General features: G+C 30.6%; 1 protein-coding gene across 1 annotated transcript in view; it reads left to right on the top strand.

The window, feature by feature from the left end:
• mfr (ferlin family C2 domain-containing myoferlin misfire) overlaps positions 1–15,404 on the top strand; it is a 97,166-nt gene extending 81,762 nt beyond the window's left edge. The window contains exons 58-77 of the mRNA XM_080164397.1: positions 879–975; positions 1,208–1,340; positions 1,485–1,562; positions 3,766–3,836; positions 4,587–4,658; positions 5,326–5,375; positions 5,812–5,903; positions 6,271–6,452; positions 6,720–6,792; positions 7,129–7,259; positions 7,757–7,833; positions 8,459–8,569; positions 8,934–9,054; positions 9,402–9,506; positions 9,789–9,917; positions 10,095–10,157; positions 10,410–10,510; positions 12,216–12,329; positions 12,750–12,784; positions 13,593–15,404. Of these exons, the coding sequence (XP_080020523.1) occupies positions 879–975; positions 1,208–1,340; positions 1,485–1,562; positions 3,766–3,836; positions 4,587–4,658; positions 5,326–5,375; positions 5,812–5,903; positions 6,271–6,452; positions 6,720–6,792; positions 7,129–7,259; positions 7,757–7,833; positions 8,459–8,569; positions 8,934–9,054; positions 9,402–9,506; positions 9,789–9,917; positions 10,095–10,157; positions 10,410–10,510; positions 12,216–12,329; positions 12,750–12,784; positions 13,593–13,624 (1,867 nt within the window). The 3' untranslated portion in view covers positions 13,625–15,404. The remainder of the gene's footprint in view (positions 1–878; positions 976–1,207; positions 1,341–1,484; positions 1,563–3,765; positions 3,837–4,586; positions 4,659–5,325; positions 5,376–5,811; positions 5,904–6,270; positions 6,453–6,719; positions 6,793–7,128; positions 7,260–7,756; positions 7,834–8,458; positions 8,570–8,933; positions 9,055–9,401; positions 9,507–9,788; positions 9,918–10,094; positions 10,158–10,409; positions 10,511–12,215; positions 12,330–12,749; positions 12,785–13,592) is intronic.
• Positions 15,405–15,991: the final 587 nt, after the last annotated feature.

Consider the following 15,991-nt stretch of genomic DNA (forward strand, 5'->3'; position numbering starts at 1 on the left):
TATATTAATGTGCTCTTGTTTGTTAACTCAAAGTTGATAATTATATCATTGAAAAACTCTATAAAATTTGATGAAAAATAATACAAATTTTATTTGGCACAGCTGAGTGTGATATCTTTGCTCAAGAATTCGCATTTGATTATACAACATCTGGGACTTTTAAGCATTGTAGCAGATTTGGGGTGAACTATAAGCAGCATTTTCCCCACTGTTTTGTTATGAATACAATTTAATTTGATATGTAATTGTACAGTTAATTGATGGTTTATTTCAAAGGAAAGATTTAAGTTAGTTAAAAGCTACAATTTAAACAACCTTATAATACATAAAACATATATGTATATACAAATATATAGAAACATTTAAAACCAACCTTACATTAATAATTTATAATCTGGTTTCTTTAAAAGAAAGACTTTCTCCCAAAGATTTTGTGGATGTTCTCGTGTGGTTGCTGTTTTTTTAATGAACAACTTTGCTTTCATGAAGTTTGCTCATAGCAAAGCTATAATTACTTTTAGTTTGTCGGTTAATTATCAATTCAAATAGCTTGAAACTCAGCGGATGGCTTAGCTCCTAGGGATTCACCCTAAAGTTGTGAGTAAGGGGTAACCCTCTTTCTACTTTAATTTTTAAATGTAAAAAAAGATAAGTTTCTTTCTTTGGGGCTTTTTCCTCGGGGTTTTGACCTTCTCCCTGCAAAATAGCTTAACACCCTCAATTTCTAATGGTAAAGTTTACGGAATCGGCATTGAGATTAAACATGACATAAAAACAGACAACTACTTACCTCAATTGTATAGGATTGGTTTAAAGAAAGTTATGAATAAAAAATTACATTTTTAGAAAGACATATTGAAAATTTTCAATGCTTTTAGTGCATTGAAGCATGTAGCAGATGTTGCCAAAACCTGGGGAAAACTGAGTCCAAAGATGCAGAGACAGAAGGAAAAATCAAAGGTTGCGTTGCTGAAGGTAAAAACATTTAATGCGGCATTTTCAAAGGTATACACTTTTAAGGTAGAGGAAGTGGTGTAAAGGGGAGTTTACCCATTATAAACTTTGAAACTCCTCATTTTAACCCTAACAAAACTTTTTCAAATTACATTAGATTATCCCCCACAAACCCTAATTTTATCCCCATCAAAAAATAGATTGATTTTCCTAGGGCACTAAACACAGCTACATAAATTTCCATTGAGTTCAGGTATTCCCAAATGAGTTGGAGAATCAGCCGGAGTATTCTGCATTCTCTGAGTGGCTGCAGACATTTGATCTCTACAGAGGCAAGAAGGAAGACGACATTGAGGAAGATAACAGGGTTGTTGGAAAATTCAAAGGTAAACATTTTGATATTATATTCAACATTTAAACTTTCCCTTACAATTTAAAGTCATTAGTTATCTCCCATTTTCCAAAAATAACACCACTCTCTCCCTATACCATTGCACGTCCGTCCTTGACTTTATTATAATATTTTTTAGGTTGTATAAAGATCTACAAGTTACCCATGCCTGGTAATGAGATGGATTCATTCTACCCAGATCCTCTCACAGGAAGAGGTAATACTAACTTTTCTGCCAATCAAAATTATCATTATTTAGACAGAATGTATTGTTTTCAAATAGATTTTTAAGAAGATAATTTCCTAGGGACAGATTTCTAAAATAAAACTGTGTTGCCCCACTACTTGCAATATAACAAAGACAGAATCTTTTACTTAATTCTTATCCCAAAATCCTTGTATAATTGTCATTGAGAAAGAAAAGGAAGGAAAAATAAAGGCAAAACAGTTGTATTCAGATGAAATAAACTAGCATGTAGAAAACTTAATTGCAAATTTTATAATTTAGTTTTCTGTCATATTATTAGGAAAGTTTACTAATTAAAGTTGTGTTCAATAAAATTTGATAATTTTGGTAGTATCACTCATTTTGCAACTAGACTACTAATAAACGGTACACCGACAAACCTCCTAAAGGGACAAACGTCCTAATGCGACAAACGTCCTAAACCTCATAATGCGACATACATCCTAATGCGACAAACCTCCTAAACGACATACCCCCTAATGCGACAAACCACCTAAAGGGACAAACATCCTAATGCGACATTTCTTAAGTAAAACGTCCTAAAATTTTTCAAAAGTTAAAAAATAAAAAAAATCTTCCAAAATTTGAGGACAAAATCCACCACTGCTGTTAAAAAAGTTGAACAATAAAATCCAATATGGCGATAAAACACACAGGGACGAAATTCAAAACCGAAATTTCTTTCTTGAATAACTTTGTCCACAGGGTGAAATTTAAAAATCCGTCCGACAATTGTCCCAAAGTCTGTGTTGGCTACCCAACGGCATGGTTTCGAACCCGATACAACCTTGCATTAAAAATATCGACCCTTACCTCACACTTAATAAATGTGATATCACTTGAAAAGTTTTTAGGAGGTTTTACTTAAGAGATGTTGCATTAGGAGGTTTGTCGTTTAGGAGGTTTGTCGCTTAGGACGTTTGTCGTTTAGGAGGTTTGTCGGATTAGGATGTTTGTCGCATTAGGACGTTTGTCGTAGTAGGACGTTTGTCGGTGTACCCTAATAAACTCCCCCTCATTTATTTTAAACATTTTTATAGGACCTTTATCAATCTTGAACTGAAAAGGACATGATATAAATTTCCATTCCATTGCAAAAAACGCGATATTGGGTTTGTTTAAATGTCCATTTATTTAGCATTTTTCAAGAATGTCAAGCGTGGGAAAATTTTTAGAATGTGGGAACCATTTATTTTGATTTAAATGGTACATATGATTTTCATTTAAATTCATTTTTTGGACCCGTGAGAAAATTTTTTTAACGTGAGAACCATTTAATTTCATTGAATTTCATTTTTTGGAAGTGTGGGAAAAAACGGGAGGAAAAATTTGTTTTAGTATAAAGAAATGTTCTATCAGTTTCAAACCTTTTTCATTCGATAGATCAGCTAACGCTCAATCATTTAATACCTTGGGATTTAAATATCCATTTATGCTAAATATTGTTTGCTTAAATAACTCATTTAAGTGAATGATAGCATTAAAAATCAGCAAAAGTTGTAGAGTTAAAATCATTAGTCAGGTAACAGTAAAGAAATAATGCTTATGCAAAATATAAGTCATCTATATCAAATATTATTAGAGTAAATATAATAATAAGAGGGGGGCAGTGTTGATTCGCTGGCGACATGAGAATTTTTCTAAATTTTGTAAGATGATTAAGTTTAAGGATAATCTATCTATAAATTGATAATTAATCCGAGGGATTAAAAGAAGATTTACATCATACATAATAGGCAAATATATTTAATGGATAATTTTTATGAGAATTTTAATCTAAAGTAGTTATAGAGATAAACAAAACTAAAATTTACACAAACTAACATTAGTATTCCATTAAGAATAGCTCACAATGGGACTTTATAATGACCATAATGCTGATTTTTTGAAAACATGGAGAATTTTAAATTGCATTTAATACAAGATGTAATGATTTATACTACCTACAGAGTAACAATATTTTGATTTATAATTCCACAGAGAAAAAAAACTTTGAACTTATAAATAAAAGGTTTCACTACCGGCCTTGTGAATAAGTCACAGGCTTTACTAAGTTTAAACTAACATAAAATTTTTGTTTCTTAACTTCTATCTATGTTTTTTTATTATGAATTACATTTTTAATCTTTTAAATTTATCATTTAATTGTAAATTAATATTTGTTATATTTCAGCTGTCTTTACAAGTTTACCATCAAATGAGCCAATCAGAGTTCTTGTTAGAGTTTATGTCATTAAAGCAAAGGTATGTAATATTAAATTAACCAATCAGAGTTCTTGTTAGAGTGTATGTTATCAAAACAAAGGAATGTACTGCCAAATGAAATAATGAGAGTTCTTGTTAGAGTGTATGTTATCAAAGCAAAGGTACGTAATATCAAATGAACCAATCAGAGTTCTTGTTAGAGTGTATGTTATCAAAGCAAAGGTACGTAATATCAAATGAACCAATCAGAGTTCTTGTTAGAGTGTATGTTATCAAAGCAAAGGTATGTAATATCAATTAACCAATCAGAGTGTTTGTTAGAGTTTATATTATTAAAGTAAAGGTATGTAGTATCAATTAATTAATCAGAGTGCTTGTTAAAGTCTATGTTATCTAAGCAAAGGTATTTAATCAATTTAACCAATCAGAGTTCTTGTTAGAGTTTATGTTAACAAAGCCAAGGTATGTATTATCAAATTAACCAATCAGAGTATTTGTTAGAGTTTATATTATTATTAGAGCAAAGGTATGTAACATCAAATAAACCGTAAGGTGTTACTCCTTTAAAATGTCTGTAAGTAATACGTATGTCTGTTTGTATACTAATTTCTTTCAAGTCGCTTAAAATTTATTATCCTAAAGAAATAGTCAGTTGGTTTACAATGTCAGCAAAGTAATTTTATAAGATGGATAGAAAAGAAAGTGACAACAAGTTTTTTTTAGATGCTACATTCTTGAGGAAGAAACTATTTTTATAAAAAAAAAATTGTTAATGTGAAACTATTTCAGGACCTTCACCCCATGGATATAAACGGGAAAGCAGATCCGTATCTTGTCCTCCAACTTGGAACTAAAAGAATTTCAGGAATTTAACAGAATTTAATTTACTTTGAACAGTGAAGAATTTGAGTTGTTTATTGTTTAATAAAGCGTGTTAAAATGACATCAATAATGAAGAGTAGAGAAGTAGAAAATCGTTTGCCAATGCTTTTCCTATAATGATTCTTTAAAGGAGACATTGTTAATCATGGTTTTGGAGAGGATTTATTTATCATTCATTGTTCTATTCTTGTAAAAACCAGTTATGGTACTTAGTTATACAGCAGTGTATTCAAACGCCTAAATTTTATATTTCAATGTTTAGCCTAACTTATTTGGAATAGCTTCATGAAAAAAGTTTGTTTTCCTTGTAAATTTCTAACAAAGTTTTCGCCTTTTGGAAAGTTAAACATTATTTTGTATATACTTTTAAAACTTGATCATATATATTCAGTACAATTTAAGATAAGTATTCTACAAGTCCAAAGAAGTCATATAATTATTTTTTTAAATAAGTCAAAACTTCATGAGATTTGTAATTGGTATGCCTTTCTAAAAAGAAGATTGCCCGTATTAAAAGAAAAATAATCTTATGTCAAAAAAGTAGACATTTCTTAAAGTAAAGTATAACAAGTACATTAAATCTTATAACTTTCTTAACATTTTCTTAATTAAAGTGTTGAATTAAAATTAATTTGTTACAATTTAATCAGACAAAGAGAATTATGTTTCTAAGCAGCTTAATCCTGTGTTTGGAAAGTAAGTATTAAATTCTAAGTAGCGTTGCTACTATGTAACAAGGATGTGCCGGACGGCTTCTCTGTCTTTCATTAAAAGGCCTTTCTTGCCTTGATTTTACACACCCTATTAATGGTATGCATACTACTTTAAACTTTTTAAGTCACTAGTGGCTTCGCCCCAACCATTTAAGGGCTCCGCATTCACAGTGGAAGGGATTGGCAAAAAGGAGTCAAAAACCGTGCCAAGACATTACATAAAAATGAAATAGCCTAAACCCATTACAGGACCTACGTAAATGTTCACAAGTTATCGATATCATATACTATGATGTGGCAGACAAAACCTTACTAATTTTATGATAGGATGATAAGATTTTTATCGCTACTTATAAAAAATATTATGGCTCCCAATTATTGAAAATATGTATGTACAAATCTCATAAGCTATAACTTAGGTGTTTTGAGATAGAAGCATCTTTCCCGCAGGATTCCTTACTGCAGTTACAACTCTATGATTGGGATCTTCTTGGATCTGATGATCTTATAGGTAAGTTTCCCGCTTTTTTCCCGTATTGCTTTTCCCGCTCTTATATAATTCAAGTATCTTTTAGGAAGTATTTTCCCGCGCTTTTTTTTCATGTACTTTTCCAGCGCTTGTAGATCTTGTATGAGATGAACATTCAGGTAGTATTTTTCCCGCGCTTTTCTCCCCCTGATGTTTCATATGCTTTTAATTTTGTATTATTGCTATTCTATTAAAGGAAAAAAATTGAAGCAGTTAGTATTTTGCTATACTTGATGAAAAGATTGATGAAATAAACTATGATAGATATATTACAAGCATAGCAAACATGAAACACTTATTAACCATTTAATTTACAATGTCATTTTTTATAAACTGAATAATTTTTCAGGTGAGACAAAGATAGATCTGGAGAACCGGTTCTACAGCCAGCACCGGGCCACCTGTGGGCTGGCCACCAAGTATGACCCCTGCGGGTACAACAAATGGAGGGATCCCATGAAGCCCAGCCAGATATTGACAAAACTGTGCAAGGAGGGCAGACTTGATGGCCCACATTTTGGTTATAATAAGGTATGGACTTCAAACACATCCAGTTTTATGGTACTTGAAGATGATGTGTATTATTTGATAACCTTCAATAGAAACTCTTTTTTAGAAGCAGGCTGCAACGATATAACCACTTGTTTAAAACTTATCCGATAGTAAGCCAGTGACGTCCTAGGAGGGCGGGTAAAGGAATGATTACCCGGCCTTCATCCCCCCAGATAGACAAGATTATCATTATCAGTAATTTATTTGTAATGCCTGCCAAATAATAGATAACTTTGTTTTTTTTAGATAAGGGTAGGTGACAGAGCTTTCTCTTTCAACAAGGAACAATTTGTCCTAGAGTCACCAACTGCACATAAAAGTAAGCATTTTATTTTTACCTTAAAAAAAAGATGTAAACATAAGTTAATCTATTTATCCTTTATTATAAAGTTGTAAGGTCTGAAGCTAAAGATCTCCAAAATTCCATGTGCATGGTAGGTTCATAAATATCTTGGAGTGGTTTTAGGCTATTTTCTTGACCTCCATCGCTTTCCCCTAGAGGCTAGGGGCGAACATCTAGTAATTAAAACAGAATGTTTGTCGATTTGGAGGGAGAGGGGGGGGGGAAGAAATATTCTTTAGAACCATTTCTCTTTGGAGGGGCAGATATCCTGTTATTTTTCTATAAAGCTTATATCATATCATTTTTATTCAGTTCATGAGGAGAAGTTAGCATTAGCCGTGCTGCATCACTGGGATCAGATTCCCAAAGTTGGTTGTCCGCTGGTACCTGAACACATTGAAACCAGAGCTCTTTACAATCCAGATAAACCTGGAATTGAACAGGTGAGGAAAATTGTTAATAGTCTAATCGATGCTTATTCCCTTTAATCGTATCCGTCAGATTTTTGTAGGAATTCGTGCCTATTCCCTTTAATATCTTACAACAAATAAACATTTTAAAATTTTTTAAAAATCTTCCTGGTGACTTCATAATATTGTACATAACAGGCAACTCACAAATAGTCATATTTGGAATATGTATTTTATCGTTTTCCCTTTGAACTTAATAAATTAAGAATTAATAAATGGAAAATAAGATTGATTTTATTTGGTGAGATAGTCTCTCTACTTTCTTCAATACTAGAGGCCGCGCCTTTAACACCTTGAAGGAAAGGGTAGAAAAACAGCCTATAACTATCTCAGGACCTATGTGAAGCTTCCCTAAAATTATTTCTGTAGTCATAGAAATCTTAAGCTATAGACAAAAAAACCTTACTATATTATACTATAGGATATAATCTTTTAAAATTAAACATTCATATAATCTGTTTTTAATTTAGGGTAAGGTGGAGTTATGGGTTGATATGTTTCCTATGGATATGCCTCTACCTACTCTACAAGTAGATATATCTCCTAGGTAATAATTATTAGGTTGATATGTTTCCTATGGATATGCCTCTACCTACTCTACAAGTAGATATATCTCCTAGGTAATAATTATTAGGTTAATATGTTTCCTATGGATATGCCTCTACCTACTCTACAAGTAGATATATCTCCTAGGTAATAATTATTAGGTTAATATGTTTCCTATGGATATGCCTCTACCTACTCTACAAGTAGATATATCTCCTAGGTAATAATTATTAGGTTAATATGTTTCCTATGGATATGCCTCTACCTACTCTACAAGTAGATATTTCTCCTAGGTAAAAATTGTTCATTAGTGACCAGTGACAAAATTAGAATTTGTTTTGAGCATAATTTTATGATTGTACATATTCAGTAGTTGCTAGTAAATAATACCGCTTTTCTATAAGACTTCCTATTTTAATATCTTAATAAATAAAAATTTCAAAGTAATTAAGATAAAAATTGGCTTCTAATTTTGCCAATAGGCTAAAACCTGTTTTACTCAGAGCTTTTAAACACCTTTATTTGACTGACATTTTTTGACAAACAATAAAAGACTACTTAATTTTGACTGTATTTTGCTTAAAACTTAATATGAAATCAGTGGATGACTTTTAATTGTCATTTAGAAAACCTTCCAATTGGGAACTACGAGTTATAATCTGGAACACAGATGAGGTTGTTCTGGAAGATGATGCTTTCTTCACAGGAGAAAAAATGAGTGATATCTATGTTAAAGGGTAAGAGTAGAAATTGTATTATTTTATGTTTGCTTTAAATTTTGACTTAATTTTTTCCTACTTAGATAATAGTTTAGCTAGTACTAGGGATCTTAAGAGATTATGAAATACACAATAAATTGTTATGCATCCTCAATGTTGATAAACATAATTACCCCTCCTGTATATAATAAATATAAATATTGGTTGAAATGTTTGGACACTAATAGTATAACCAACCAATTAGAATTCAATAAATATATTCAAAGTTTTAGAGTCAACTAATAAGATAATGTGAATACAAAACTGTGGATACCAGAGAGTTTTGCAGTCCCATGTCACCTCTCTCCCTGGTTACTATATAATTAACTTTCTTATTGTTTAGTTGGTTGAAAGGTCCCGAGGATGTACAATCTACAGATGTGCATTACCGATCATTGACTGGTGAAGGAAACTTTAACTGGAGGTTCCTATATCCCTTCCAATACCTACCTGCAGAAGAAAAGGTAAAATGTAGTATGTTAGAATCGTTCTAATGATTTCAAACATTTCCATAATGATTGGATACAATTAAGCGTAGCAACTGTATATACACTATTAAAAAGGTCAGTAAATAGTAAAGATATTTTGAAGAGTATTTTGACTTGAGAAATAATGATTCCTTAGACGATAAACTTAGTACTATTTGTTAAGCAAGATCTATATAATATTATAATTACAGTTTAAAGTGTCAAATAACACACAAAATTTATGCCACTAAAATAATTGTTGAGTTTGGTTGTTATAGATTTTGCCATCCTTGATTAAATTAAACAACAACAAAATATTAAATTAAAAGAAAATGTTTGTTTAGGTTGTTATATCTCGGAAAGAAAGTGTATTTAGCTGGGATGAAACAATAACAAAGATTCCACCAAGACTAAATCTGCAAGTTTGGGATGCTGATTCTTTTAGTAAGGTTGGTATTTTTTGCTCAGAAAAAAATGAGGTTTTTACTCAAACCTAAATATTGACCAACCAAACCCCATTTGTTTGATTTTAAGGATAGAAAAAAAATTGTCCCCTCTGGGGTGGGGGGAGGATCTAACCCTTTTGGGTCCTATTATTGAGAGGTACAAACCATGCAAAGCTCAAATAACGTATACTTAAAACTAAACCTGAAATAAGTTGTCGATGTGACAAGACAAAAAAACACTGAACCAAAAACAAAAGTTATAATATGACTTATTTTATATTTTAGGATGATTTCCTTGGGTCCATCACCTTGGATTTGAACAGATTCCCGCGGGGAGCCAAAACCTCTGCACAGTGTAGCCTAGACATGCTCAAGACTGATGGATCAGTTCCTATGATTAACCTTTTCAAACAGGTAAGTCTTCATCTAATGCATCAGTCTAATATAAAAAAAACTGGACCTCATTCTTAAGATCCAAGCAATGCATTGAAATCTTGTTTGTCTCTTTTGTAGCCAAGGCATTCAGCTATCTATGCAAATTCCAAATAGGTATGTATGCCTATATATTTTTGTAATTTTAATTATTTTTAGGGTCGAACCAAAGGTTGGTGGCCGTTCTATGCAAAAGACGAAAATGATGAATTATTATTACAGGTATTATTTTTTCTATGTTTAAGTAGATACAAAAGTAATTGGATTTTTGTATATGTATGATAATTGTCTTTAATTCTCTAAGTTAGCAGGCTCAGTTAATATAAATGCTTTAAAGTGGTCTAAGGCGAGGTTTTAGCTATAACTTTTGAATCTTATTTGATTAATTAATATCTACATTAGGGTAAGGTAGTAGCCGAGTTGTTATCATAGAATAAAGTATTATGTCATGTAAATAACTAATATCTATATTAGGGTAAGGTAGAAGCCGAGTTGATACTGTTAACAGAGGAGGAGGCAGAAAAATCTCCCGCAGGGCTGGGCAGAGAAGATCCTAACGGTCTTGAAAAACCAACGTAAGACATTTTATGTAGATTAAGTAGCGAAACTTCTATACTTGTATTGGTCTATTAAAGGGCCTTTCGGTTTGGTATTTTATGTGTTTTTTTTTATGATTTTGCCTGTATGGAAAAATGGGGAAGGCAAAAATAGTATTAAATCACCTAAAGACATTTTAAACCTTTTCTGAAAAGTACAACCTATTATAAACAGCATTTTTTGAGAGCTTCAGCTACAGACAAAACCTACTTTACATTCGATGATTGTTAATTGGCTTGATATAAGAAACTATTTTGTTTAAGCAAACTTATTCATTTATATAACACCAAAACAATAATAAAATACCTATTATATGAATAACATTTTACTTATTTTTAAAAATGTACAAAAATTTTGTGAAAGATCATGAATTTTGTATGTTCTAAGAAATTTTAATAATCTCCCTAGCATGCAAAAATTTTATTTTTACAATTTTTTCACATTTATGTGATAATTAAGCTACGCTGAGCTAATTGGAGGTTAGTGGTACCCTTCTCCAAAATAGTATTAAACCTTACAAGGACCTATGAATAACCATAAAGGTTCAGTGGTTAGCGAGAATTTTCGTTACACACAGACAGACATTCTGTTACATTTAAAAAAGAATATATTCTCATTCCTCATGTTAAATATCTGTCAACCCCCCCTTATTGATAATAAGACTTTTATCTATTTAGTATTTAGTAATTATCATCTTTGAAATATCATGTACTGTGTCCAACCATTTTTAATGCATTTATGACGTTAGCTTTCAAAACTTTTCAGAGGAACTATTTAGTATAATCCATGAATCAACTAATGACTCCCTTAACCTCACCCCCCCCCCCAAAAAAAAAATTAGCATTTTTTTCCTTTTTAAATAAATATACATATCCTAATGTAGAGTGTAATGTTTTTTTTTTGTCTGAAGCTTAGTATCTACGTAACTAATTAAGTATCACTTTTTAGGGAAGCTTCACATAGGTATTTGGATGGTTTTAGTCTATACTAATTTTAGATTCAAGCCCTGTGGTGGTTTTAGCCTATTTTCACTTTTCTTAGTCCTTTGAATTCAGCGCCCCTAGATGCTAGGGGCGTAGTCTATAATGATGATAAAGCGCTAAAAATCAAAATTGGAGGAACCTATAGGCAAACAGGCAAGCTTACTTATAGAGTAGCTTCGCTATTAAAAAAATTGGGAGAGTTATGAATTAGTCTTTTTTTAAAGGATATTGCCACTTAGCTCATATAGTTGATACCATTTTAAAACTATTTAACTTTTGAGCTAAACTTTTAATATTGAAACATGGTAAACTTTGTAATTTTACACTGGACCAGGCAGCCGCGGCTATGTTTAGCATCAGTCCGCTGGTCGTTTTATAATTCTAATCGATCAGTAGCCAAAATCAAAGGACAAGCGCCTTTTTCTTGTGCAGAAGCAAAAATGACTTTATGATATTAAATTCATCAGCTGACAAATATTTTGTCATGAAAGGTTAAGAGATTTTTCTTTTTATTTTATATTTTTTAGTCAACAAATTTGTTAAAAGTTTTTTTTAAATTGGATGGATAACATTCTCTATAATAAATATAATTGATAGTACGATAAACGTACGGATATACAGCATACATTATATTGTAGTTACAACTGGGTTCAGTAATTCTATACTAAAAGGTTTCGTGATTTGCATTTATATTTTGTAGTCGGCCAGATTCCTCCTTCATGTGGTTCCTGAACCCGTTGAAATCCATCAGATACATTGTTTGGCACAATCACAAGTGGACCATCATCAAGATTCTTTTCATTCTATTTACAAGGTTTGTTTTGTTGCATCCTATTATTTCAAATAGTAAGGATTTTGTTTGTACGTTAAGATCTTGCTACACCTGAACTGATTGATTTCTCTATTTATGGAAGCTATATGCCTTGTGATGTTTTTTAATTAAAGGTGCATTCAGTTGGTTTTTGGCTACGTTTACGCCGTATAGCTCCCCCTTTCTTCGAATACAGAGCCCCTAAATGCTAGGAGAGCAGCAACTATAACGTGAATGACATTTTACCAACTGACGGGCGGATAGGAGAAAATATTTGCAAAACAAATCCAAATTTATTGCTACTTTTGTCTGAAAGATCTTACTTTAGCACCTCAAAAAATTTATTGAAATCATTAAATTTATGTAAAAGTAAATTACATTACATTTATATAAAGTATTTAATTGATGTTCTTTATTTTTCAGTATCTTTTTACTTCTCTTCTTCTATTCGCTTCCAGGTAATTTAATTAAATAAACATTAGATATATCTATCTATTTGATGAGATGTATAGGAAGACACACATTAGTAGGACTGTGTCTCCTTTCCTTTATGGCTTTGTTAAAGAAATATTTTGTTAAACTGTTATCTTATGTACAATAAACATTAGGTATACCTATCTATTTGATGAGATAAATTGGTATATCCACATTAGTAGAACTATGTCTCCTTTCCTTTAACATGACTTTGGAACAGAAATAATTAGGGATTATGAAAAGAAAATGAAGTAGCCGGTTTCGTAGTATTTTCACAGTAGCTTCTCTCCTTTTTCTAGCCCCTGTAGGGGGCTGTCACACTGCATTTACAACAAAAAAAACTATCAAAAACATCTGTTGAAAAACGACGAAATCCGCTACTTCATTTTCTTTCCATGATCCATAATTAAAAACCAACTCAAAAGTTAATTTAGGGTCCAATTCTGAACAGAACATATTTTGTTAATATAGATTTTTCTCGAGTTTTCAAATATTTCTAAAACGGTTTATTCGCTAAAAACAAATCTATTTTAAAATTGTTTATTGATTTGACTTTCAAAGGCATTATACTTTTCAAACTTGCGTATATTCTCAGTCTACTCTATAGACCTGGTTTCTGTAATTCTTTGAATTATTACCTTCTTCTTAGAGCCTTAGCTGTACACTGAATTAAGCTGCTTTTTATAAGAGCAATAGCCAAGGAATTTCCAGTTTTTCGCCAATTTCGAAGTATACTAGTACATTCTTTATATTAAAATATCAATTTGGTCTGTAAATAATTTTTTTTTTCAGGGTATTCCATCAAAAAACTTATCAACGCGTAGAGATGGATTATATTACTACATATCACGAAACTTTATTATATCTCATAGTTAGGTACACCTTTATATTTTTGTGTATTGGGAGAGCTTATGTAAAATAATGAAAATCATATTAATAATATAAAAATTCTGTTATATTTTAGAGAAAAATTATAGAAAATATCTTTCCCAAAAGACTTATATCTAATTGAGTATCTAACTAAATTATCTTATATCTCTAATTATTTATCAATTTAATTAAAATTTGATTAAAATAGAAAATAAAAGTAAAAGAGTATTTCTTTTAATAAAAATATCTAATGTACATATAATACAAATATAATAATTATATTATTAATTATTTCATACTTTTAGAAATGTTATACTACAAATCTTTAATAATGTTAAAATTAAAACAATTTTAGATTAGATAATTTTAGACTTATAATATAAGTGTATAAGTTATTCTTAATCTCATATCAAAATGTAGGTGAACAACTTTGAAGTTAGAGTTTGCCGCTAAAAAGAACCAATAACAAATCTTTTTGTCAAACATCATCCAATAATACACTGGTATTGGTTTATTTTAGCGGCCAATTTAATCATGAATATTTCATATCTTGTTGTAAACTTTCAAATTCTACCTACTTTTTTTTCAGCTCAATAGTAAGTTTAAAAATCGTCCAAAAACATTTTTTTGTGGATTTTGAAAATTATTCTTTTAATTGTTCCTATGCAAGGTTTACAAATAAAATTGACAATCCCCAAAGTTAATTTTTTGATAGAATAATAAAAGTGTTAATATTGACCAAGAATTGTGAAACATTTTTCTTTGTTTTGTTTCAAAAGATGAAATTATTTAATAGATAGGTATACAAGCAGCTATCCTATAAGATAGAAAATAGGTATACCTACATATTTAATCAATTCAAGCCAATTTTTTAAAATTATTTATATGTGAATCTATTTATGAATGGATTTTTCTCTCTATCTCTTTCATATATAATATATAAAAGTATATCAGTTACAAATATAAACAATCAAAACATAGTATAAAGTAGACACACTGTGCTAGAATATAAAATAAGTAGAAAGTAATATTAGCGCCAAAAATAGAAAAAATAGATGATTTTTAACCCTGAAAACAGACAAAATTTGCTGCTCCTTACGGGGTACCATTGCCTTCAACTTATTAAGTATTCAAACACAGTGTGAAAAAACGCATAGTAGTAAAACTAGAAATATTTATAATAGCATAGCATATCATCACCTTTGTAAACATAGTAACCAAAACTTATTTTATAATTTCCATATTTTCAGCTTTTTTAATTCAATCCTTCTTGTTTCTTTTTTTTGTGAAAAATTGTATTTGTATAACTGTACTTTTCTAAAATTATTTTTAATGTTTTAACTCTGCTTTTGGTATTTTTAGTTACAGTTTTTGCCAAGTCTAAATTAAGGAAGAGTGTCTTTTTGTCATAAACTTGAAGGCTTCTAAAGGACTGGTCGCACAGTTCAAATTGTCAACACGGACAAATCAAGTTTTCAAATGGAACGCGCAGTGCATTTAAATGCGCAACTTATTCTCTATACTTTTGTGTTTTTGCTTTGTTTCTCTTAATATGTAGTATAAATATTTTGTCTTTAAATTCATAAAAAAAATACCTTTCTTCGTATTCTAGACTTGATCCTGCTTTCGCTTCTTTTAAATGTATTTCTTTATCATTATGTAGATGAATATATTAGAGGTTTGTATTTATACTTTTCTACTTATAATATATCTTCCTAATAAATAATTATATTTTGCCAATCATGTGTTATTTCATTTTTCGCGACGCTTTTCAAATCAATTATATGATACCACGAATTGATATCTACCAAGGACGGTCCATTTTCCGGACCTTGAACAGTCGGTCCGTCACAGGAGTCGTTGAAGTTTTTTCCTTACCTGAAAGATCTGGACTTAAAGGATCTTACCTGGAACCTATAATTTTCTTTATCTATATTTCTTTATTGTCTACGATTTTAAAGTACAATTAAGGAAATAAACTTCATTGTATGTAGCTATTAATATCCGTCCGTAACGCTATGGGAGAAATGTGATTTCTTGTCTCGGCGGATGCTATTTTCCCTATGCAAATGGGTATATATTATTTATTTTATTATAAATTAAGAAAAGTTTGTTTGTTTTTAAGAACGAACAAACAAAGTACTTAAATTTTGTAGATAGACCCCATTATGTTTAGAGTTTTTGATGGTGCATGTAAAGACCTTTCTATAGACACCTTAACCAGGTTTCTAACACAATCCTAGGCAATTTGGCATAAAAAGAAAGACCTGGCAAACATCAAGAATTAAAATTATACAGAGCTGTCATGTCTCAATGTTTGA

Source organism: Acartia tonsa, chromosome 6 (genome assembly GCF_053477335.1).
Source record: "Acartia tonsa isolate MP-2025a chromosome 6, ASM5347733v1, whole genome shotgun sequence".
In the NCBI taxonomy this organism is placed as follows: domain Eukaryota; kingdom Metazoa; phylum Arthropoda; class Copepoda; order Calanoida; family Acartiidae; genus Acartia; species Acartia tonsa.